Raw genomic sequence first — 9,874 nt, 5'->3', positions numbered from 1 at the left:
CTTATCTCTATATCACATTTCCCTCTCTCCCTCTCTCTCTGTACCTCTTATTTGTCTCCCTCTAACTTCCTCCCTCCCTCACCATTTCTCTCACCTCTTACTCTCTTGGGCTTCCTCACTCCCTCCTTCCCTACCTCTCTCTACCTACATCTCTCTCCCTCCCTACTTCTCTCTCTCTCTCTCTCTCTCTCTCTCTCTCTCTCTCTCTCTCCTTTACTTATATTTATCTCACCTTTCCATCCCTCTCTCTATATACCTCTCCCACCCTCCATCTCTCTATCTCCCTCCATCCCATATTCTTCTCTACTTCTCTTTATCTCATAGAGAGAGAGAGGGAGATGGGACATAGAGATAAGTAGATAAGGGACACAAAGAGGTGAGATAAACAAAAGTGGAGAGAGAAGGAATGAGGAAGAGAGAGAGAAGAAGGGAGAGGTATGTAGAGGGAGAGGAGAGATAGAGATAAGTAGAGAAAGAGGTGAGATAACAAAGTGTGATAAAATTTGTTAAAATGAGAGATGGGATCTACAATTTATCAATTCAATGAAAATAATGGTGGCATGTACTCAAACCTCCTTTGGAGTTCTTTGGGTTTAAATTGCTTGGTTAGTCTCTCAATGAGGTATGTGTTGCTTTGTTTAAGTGACATTGACATCTAATGAGTTGTCTTTTGTAGCTATAGGGTTGCTTGTTTAAATGTTATTTCTTATTTGCTTTGTGGGGCTTCTTTGGTACATTTATTTTACCATATGTAAAAGAGTTTAGGCCCTTTCAAAAATCCACCTTTATCAATAACATAAAAAATATATCAAATCTCATAAATAAAATAGAATTTTAAATATAATAAATTTTGAAGGATTTTTTGATTATCTAGTCCTAATTAGTTAAGTATAGCTTACAAAATCAATAAACATCATTATTTAAGACATAATTGATGAGCTAAAATAATAGCTCTTTTATATATATGATTGATAAGTTTTTCTTGTGTTTTAAGTTGCATAATGGGACAATGTGAAGGTCATAGGATATATCAAAGTTTTGATTGTGTGCATATTAAATGATATCTAAACCCGCTGAACCTTGTATTGTTTTGACAAAATATTCCTATACCTATGTGGATTACTATGGTAATTTTAAAAGTGTGGATGTATAAATGTTGTGATTGATGAAAATGGATATATATGTTCTTGTATGTTCTAACTTTTGATGCAGGAGTAAATAAGTTGCTGCAGAAGTGGTCAAGTTAAGCCAGATGGAGAATTGTGCCATGAAAATAATTGAGATATTTCGAGGCGGTTGAGAGCATTTAAGACAGTGAAGAAGATGGTGTTTGAGTGAAGCGGCAAAGGAATAGTGAGGCAATACAAGACCTATTTATGAGTGTCTTCAACAAGCAACGATCTAGTAGAAATCATTACGCTATATTCTTGGCAACATGATAACGAAGTCCCATGATCTCTATGGTTGACTTCTTCTTCTTATTGTAATAAATGTTTCCGCCTAGTTTCATGGGAACGATCTAAGTAGTTGAAAGTTTGTTATAACTTTCGTATAAATAAAGATCTGCACCTCTTCGCAGAGGTTAGACAGAGACAGAGTTTTTAGAGTTAGAAGGATTTTCTCTTATTTTATGTATTGTATCAACTTTTGGAGATGATGAATAAAGATTGTGTTATTCTGAGCATATAGAATTTTTTTGAGATCTGGATACACTCATCCAAGGGGGCCCACTTGGTGAGTATTCCCGTGTAATTGTTAAGTTAATTTTTCTTTTGCTGCAGTAGATGTTCAGGCAATTGATTGTTCCTGCAGCCACTGGAACCAGATCATGTGACTGTTCCTGCAGCCAAAGCAGACATAGTAGTCCCTGTTTGTTAGCTTTGAACTTAGATAACAATTATTTATTTAGAGCCATCTGTTAATGTTAAGATTTTCTGTAGCCATTCAGTTGTTATATTTCCGCATGTTTATTTCAATAGATTTAGTTGTTGCAGTAGAATAGAGTGACTCTTACCAGGACTTAGTGCATAAACAATGTAGGCCCATTTCAAGTAATACGTCTCTGGGTTGACAAGTAAATGAACCTCAATCATGGAAATGATAGCTACTCAGAATGGATGACCAATCCCTGAGTTAAGACTTTAAGTCTAGTTATTGCTCTAATTGGCAAGACAGACAACAATCAATTTAAATTACTTATAAATATATAATGATAATGGTAATAAAATGTATCATGAAAACTAAATCCATAATATTATGCAATATAAAGTAAATATATGCAATACACATTAAATTTTAAGCTTTGAACGTTAGATAGAAGATTACAAATTCACTAGTCTTTGTAAGGTGATTTCATAAAAATGCAAGACACTATCACTATCATAAAAGTATCCATTTTAATGTATACCAAGTTAATAAGTTTGATAATTTGATTGCACAAACTATAAAACATATTACCAACACTAAACCTCTAATACTAGATACTATTCTTAGTTGTTGTGTACTCTAGTGAGTTGTCTTTTGTAACCCTAGGGTTGCTTGTTTTAGTTGTTGTTTCTTAATTGCTTCATGGGGCTTCTTTGGTACATCTATTTTGTCTTATGTAAAAGAGTTTGGATCCTTTGAAAAATCCAACTTTATCAATAATATAAAAAACATTCACAAATCTCATAAAAAATAAATCTAATTTTACATATGACAAAATTTAATTATTATATGACTATCTAATTCTAATAAGTGAAAGTATAACTTACAATGAATAAACATCATTCTATAAGACACGATCAAGTTAGATTACTTATAAATATATAATGATACCGGTAATAAAATATGTCATAAAAACTAAATGCATAATATTATGTCATATAATCATAAATATAGACAATACAAAAATTTAAAGCTTCGATTCTTTACAGTAAAATTGATTTATAAATTATAAAAAGATTACAAATTCACTAATTTCTAAATAGTGATTTCATAAACACAATTCACTATCATCATCATAAAAGTACTCATTTTAATGTATGCTTCAATAAGACTAATTATTTAACAGTACATACTATAAAACATATATGATATATTCTACTACTACTAGACTCTACTATCCTACCATACATGATTGCAGGTGAATTACAAATATCCCTTTACATAATTCAGTCAACCTTTGATCCCTCATTATTACCCTTTCATGCAGCTGATTTGTAAGCATTGGAGATTACAGGATTACAAACATGTTCCAGGTCATGCAACTTTTGTTCATACTCACAAGCATCTGCCAGCTGATTGGTATCCAGCCATTCAATTGTGCTCTTGATAACTTTTTGCATTTTGTCCTTGTCATTAGAGCTGATCTTCTTACTGAATCTCTCATCCTTGATAGTATTTCTCATGTTGTAGACATAGTTCTCCAACATGTTTCTAGCATCTGATCTTTTTTGGACATATTCATCTTCTTCTCTGTATTTCTCTGCTTCCTGCACCATTCTCTCAATCTCAGCTTTGCTCAGCCTGCCCTTATCGTTGTTAATGGTGATTGTATTCTTAATCCCTGCAGTCTTGTCTTCGGCACTGACATTGAGGATACCATTAGCATCAATATGAAAACAAACATTAATGTGAGGGACCCCTCTTGGTGCAGGGGGAATACCAGATAGCACAAATTTTCCCAGAAGATTATTAGCTTTGCTCTGAGCTCTTTCACCTTCGTATATCTGAACCAAAACAGAGGTCTGATTGTCTGAATAAGTGGTAAAGATCCGCTCTTTCTTTGCAGGAATGGTAGTGTTTCTGGGAATGAGGACAGTCATAATTCCTCCTGAGGTCTCCAGCCCCAGGCTGAGGGGTGCCACGTCCAAGAGCAAAACATCCTGCACTTTTTCATTTGTTTCTCCATTTAATATGGCAGCCTGCACTGCTGCACCATAGGCAACAGCTTCATCAGGATTGATGCTCTTGCACAGCTCCTTACCCCCAAAATAATCCTGTAACAGCTTTTGGACTTTTGGAATTCTGGTGGACCCCCCTACCTGTTAGAAAGCATGCATCCAGATGTTAGAAAAAGCCTGAAGCATTCAGTACGAATCATACTGTCATTAGTGATACAATAATAATCATAATCAATTTTATACGGTTGGGCTTAAACAACATATTCAAATATTACCCTGTTTATGTGGTTCATCGAAATTTGGATTTTCAGTAAGAACAATCTGTTGGTGGGGAAAGGTTAAACAACACATTTTAAGATTTGATATGTTTAGGTGACTCATTTGAAATCACACTAGCTTCTTCAATAAGACTCACCTTTTAGTGTGATTTCAGATGAAACACCCAAACAAATATAAACTTAGAGCGTGTTGTTTAAGTCAAAATCTATTAACATGATTTAAGATAAGCTACTTAAACAAATCAACACTTAAAATGTGTTGTTTAAGCTGAACCAATTTTCACTATACTTTGTGCTCTCTAAGGATGTTAGTGAACATGAAAAGCAGTTTCATAAACTGATTGTCAATGTTTTTGCCCAGCTCCTTGCTTCCATTAAAAATCATGCATCTAGATATTAGAAAAACAAAGAAGCATTCAGCATGAACCACATCAAGTCATTAGTGATAAAATAATTAATAATCACAAAATTTTCATGGTTTGACTTAAACAACATATTTTAAGTCTTGAGTTGTTTAGATGGCTCATCTAAATCACACACTTGCATCTCCAGCAGGACCCATCTATTAGTGGAGTAAGCTTAAACAACACACGCTAAGCATTGATTTGTTTAGGTGGTTCATAGGAAATTACACTAGTTTCTAATAGGATCATCTATTAGTTTGATTTCAGATGAACTATCGTCAAAACTTAAAATGTGCTATTTAAGCCAAAATCTATTAATATGATTTAAGATTAACTACCACAAGAAATCAAAAATTTAAAATGAGTGATTTAAGCTGAACCAATTTTCACTACAGATTGTATTTTAGGATGTTGGTGAACATGAAAAGCAGTTGCATAAGCAACTGGTTTTGCATGTTCTTGCTGTCCAAAATAGTCTTGAAGAACATAAAGAACAGTTTGATAGTATGATCTGATAGAGCATATTACCAGAACGACTTCACTGATGACAGACTTCTCCATCTTGGCATCTCTGAGGCATTTGTCCACAGGTTCAATACATTTCTTGAACAAGTCTATGTTGAGCTCTTCAAATTTGGCTCTGGTTATCCTGGCATGGAAGTCAATTCCTTCATGCAAGGAGTCAATCTCAATGGCAGTCTGAGTAGTGGTGGAGAGGGTTCTTTTGGCTCTCTCACAGGCAGTCTTCAGGCGCCGCATTGCCTTGGCATTGGCACTCATATCCTTCTTGTGCTTTTGCTTGAACTCCTGGACAAAGTGATTCACCATTCTATTGTCGAAGTCTTCACCACCCAGATGGGTATCCCCTGCTGTGGCTTTCACTTCAAAGACTCCTCCAGCTAAGGTCAGGATTGATACATCGAATGTTCCTCCACCCAGGTCGAAAATAAGTATACTTTTTTCTCTGTCACTGCCTGTCTCGCTCTTTTGGTCAAGCCCATAGGCTATTGCTGCTGCAGTGGGCTCATTGATAATTCTCGTGACATTCAGCCCAGAAATGGCCCCGGCGTCCTTGGTGGCTTGCCTTTGTGAATCATTGAAGTAGGCGGGAACTGTAATGACTGCATTTTTTACTGTTTTGCCTAGGAAGGATTCTGCAATTTCCTTCATTTTTGCCAATACCATGGAGGAGATTTCCTCTGCAGAGAGTTTCTTTGTCTCTCCTTTGTATTGGACTAGGATCAGGGGCTTGTCTCCTTGACCTGCAACAATCTTGAATGGCCACAGTTTCATGTCTGTTTGGACAATTGGATCACCGAACTTTCTGGCAATCAGCCGTTTTGCATCTGCATCATCAAAATCAATCATTACCCAAATGATGAAATCATGTACATAGAGTGGGGCTGGGGGCTGGGGGCTGGGGCTTGGGAGGCAGGGGGGATGGATGTCTGTATCCGTGTAAGGTTATAATTCAATTGATAGATGTATGTATCCGTGTAAGGTTATAATTCAATTGATTGAGTACAATTGATGAGAGTGATGGTATGTTTTTTGAATTGTCATTTATCAAGATTCATAAGAATGATGGTATATTTTTTGAGTACGTCATTCATCAAGATTTAAACATGTTTTGTAAATATGTCATTCATCAAGATTCAAACTTTCAAAGATATCTAGATATATAACTGATAAGATCAACATACACTCATACAATTAACAAAACAAACTCCCAGCTGCAACATTACATTATAAGAAATAGCTCCACTGGGAGGAAATTTCTGATACCATTTTCCAAAAAATTAGTGTACCAGAGTATATAAATTCGTTTATTCAAATTCCCACCATAGGTCATTTGAGAACAGGCCGCTTCTCACTTTTTTGGAATCTCTTATATCTTATTCTGGTAATCACCTATTTTTCTTACCGATTTGAACTCATAAACTAAACAGATTTCTTCTTGAATTTGACGTATTATTTTTCATGGAGGTAGACTACTCTGTAGACCGATTTTTATAATTTGTAATATTGGATGCAATCTTACGCTGGATGGATCCTTACGAAGATGAAATTAACTTTTTAAATTACTCTTTCTAGACAGTATTGGGAGCTCTTTTGCATCGCAAAATGAATCTATTTTAATTTCTATCATATCAGATAAAAATCCGATTTTTATAATTTGTAATATTGGATGCAATCTTACGCTGGATGGATCCTTACGAAGATGAAATTAACTTTTTAAATTACTCTTTCTAGACAGTATTGGGAGCTCTCTTGCATCGCAAAATGAATCTATTTTAATTTCTATCATATCAGATAAAAATCCGATTTTTATAATTTGTAATATTGGATGCAATCTTACGCTGGATGGATCCTTACGAAAATGAAACTAACTTTTTAAATTACTCTTTCTAGACAGTATTGGGAGCTCTCTTGCATCGCAAAATGAATCTATTTTAATTTCTATCATATCAGATAAAAATTTCTAGTACAAAGATGAATTATTTAGAAACTCAACTATCTTGAAGATACAATTTTTTAAGTAAATATTTTAAAGAATCTAATTGTTTAGATATAATTAATGTTTGTTCATTAAATCTTATTAAACTCTAAAATCAACATTTATATGAGGATATTCTATCATCTAATGATATAGATTATAGTAACAGTTTAGGATCAATTTATCATTCATCTCAATACAATTAATTTTTTTGCTGTAGTTTGATAATTTATTTAATTTTTATAAATTAGATTAGAATATGATTTTAATTTTTGTTTTATATTTATTGTTTTTGTTGTAAACATATTATTCTTATGTTTAATTTGTTTGTTTTTTGTGCAAGTTAATTTTAGTCTTAAATCTAATTTTTGTTATACTTAATCAATCATTGTAAAATATGATTGATTCATTTATGTATGTTTCTATCACTCTAGACTCAATTGAGGTTGTGGCTTTGTCCCTTAGATATGATTGCACCTACAACACAATCTTCCTAATTCAAAATCATTTTCTTGTTTTTTAAGTGAACCCTATAACTATTACTCATCAACTCTCGTATTTAAGACCTAGTACATAGTTTATATTTGATCTTTACACATCACATTACAAAGTAGTAAGACTTGCATTACAATACTACATGACCAATTCATCATCTAGACATCTTTACTTGGTTTGTATTCAAACTTATTCATTAATAAAGAAAATTAACTAATTATTAAGAAAGTTTCTATATTTCCTTTAAAAAACTAGTGTACCACATGATATTCATAAGCATTTATTTATTTAAATTCTATCATAAATTATGTAATAATAGACATACACAAAAACAAGAGCTATATAAGATATTAGATTTTAATTCAAAAAATAAATTAGATATTAGTTTTCCACAATCCAAATAGTTTTTGTTGTTTACTTCAATGTTTCATATCACACTTTGTGATCCATCATCAAGATGGTAGGTAGCTCATGAAGTAGAGAAATCACAAAGGTGTGATCTGAAATGTTGATGCAAACAAACACACACAATCTAAACTAGAAACAACAACAAAAAATTAAGACATCTTTACTCTTAAAAAACTGAATTTATAAACTGAATATATTTTTTTACAAATTTATGTATTATTTAAAATAGACCTATACCATTCTTTAACCAATTTTTTTAACAATTTATAATATTCTATACAACCCTACATTAGATTGACCTCAATCTAAACCAAGAACTAAAATTTAATTACTTTTAATAAATAATATCCAACACCATAGAATAAATATACATATAAAATTTTATAATTTTATCGATTAAAAATAGATTATTTCAAAATGAAACTTGCTTAAATTCGTAAATCTTTCTAATATCTTTACAGTTTTCAGATCTACTGTCAAATGATAACTCATCAATCATTTTTTTTCTTACTAGTCACACACAGCAACATATTAAGTCGAGAGAACGTCAATCAACTCTATTTGTTTAACACTTATAAGTTTAGAAATCAAAATACCAATGATTTAAGCTGTCCAATCCAAAGACCAGCAAGAATGAGCAAAACCACCAAGCCAATATGTCTTTTTTAACATGATAAGCAAAAGGAGGATTGAAACTACTTACCAAATACAGTATTTGCAGGATTCATGGCAGCTTGATTTTTAGCAGCCTCCCCTATGAGACGTTCAGTCTCAGTAAAGGCAACGCAAGATGGAGTAGTACGATTGCCCTGATCATTGACAATGATTTCCACACGGTCATATTGCCATACTCCTACGCAGCTGTACGTTGTTCCCAAATCTATTCCTATGGCTTCTACTTCCCCATTGGAACTGGATTTCGCCTTGGCTGCAACCATTGTATGACCTTAACAAAGGACTTACACAGACTACAATCAAATTTGAAGGCTAGAGAAATAACAGCAATGGTGAAAGGAAGAACAACACCACCATCCACACTGCTTTGGGGTAGCCCATTTATTGGTGTAGACGGTCCATGAGAATCAGAATCACACAGGAAAAGTGAGATGAAAGTTATTTTGATGCAAAGATTTTAAAGCGAAAGTTAGATTCCACAGGAAAAAAAATCCCAACTCCTCCTCAACACGGAAATATCTTTATTCTAGATTGATCTGAACCCACTAAAAAGCTTGGATCGTTCATCAAGAATAAACTCCATTCTAGTGTAGAACCTTTGAAGCTATATTCAGTTGCATACAGCTCCATGTTCAATTCCATACAAGAAGAAGAAGAAAAAAATATATATTTCAATCAATTTGTTACATGCATAGATGTAATAGGCATCTCGTCAAGGATATTTTTTGGTATTTTGTATGTAAGTTGTTAAAGTTACATATGCTAATAGCATTTGGGTTGTAACTTGTAAAATATCAAATGAATTCTTATTATTTGTAATAATAAAGTTATAGTATTATTTTTCATTTATAAAATAAAATTCATTTAAAGTCATAATTATTTTTGCAAAAAAAAAATTTAAATAATTTAACTTTAAGATACTACTAATAATTTGTATTTATGTTGATAATTAATTTAATTAACAGTAGTAAAGTGTTAGATCATAATTAGGGTTAGGGTTAGTGTTAGAGTTAAGTTTAGGTTTAGGTTTAGGGTTAGAAATAAGATTAGGGTTAGTGCTAACATTTGTGTTGATAATTAGTATTATAGTTAGGGTTAGGGTTAGAGTTATTGTTAGAATTATTGTTTGTTTTAAGGTGAGTTTAAGGTTAGAATTACAATTAGTACTAGAGCTAGGTGTAGGTTTGCATATAAGTTTAGGGTTTAGGTCAATCCAAACCTTAATATCAACCC

General features: G+C 32.9%; 1 protein-coding gene across 1 annotated transcript; it reads right to left on the bottom strand.

Moving 5' to 3' along the window:
* Positions 1 to 2,905: 2,905 nt before the first annotated feature.
* On the bottom strand, positions 2,906 to 9,006 carry LOC131037349 (heat shock cognate 70 kDa protein). The gene is made up of 3 exons (XM_057969462.2): positions 8,670 to 9,006; positions 5,095 to 5,912; positions 2,906 to 4,025 (listed from the first exon to the last, which is right to left on the bottom strand). Exons 1-3 carry the CDS (start codon positions 8,902 to 8,904, stop codon positions 3,186 to 3,188), a joined length of 1,893 nt encoding a protein of 630 aa, XP_057825445.2. The 5' UTR covers positions 8,905 to 9,006; the 3' UTR covers positions 2,906 to 3,185.
* Positions 9,007 to 9,874: the final 868 nt, after the last annotated feature.

This window comes from Cryptomeria japonica, chromosome 3, assembly GCF_030272615.1.
Source record: "Cryptomeria japonica chromosome 3, Sugi_1.0, whole genome shotgun sequence".
NCBI classification, from domain to species: Eukaryota; Viridiplantae; Streptophyta; class Pinopsida; order Cupressales; family Cupressaceae; genus Cryptomeria; species Cryptomeria japonica.
This window is presented reverse-complemented; position numbering and strand designations above follow the sequence as displayed.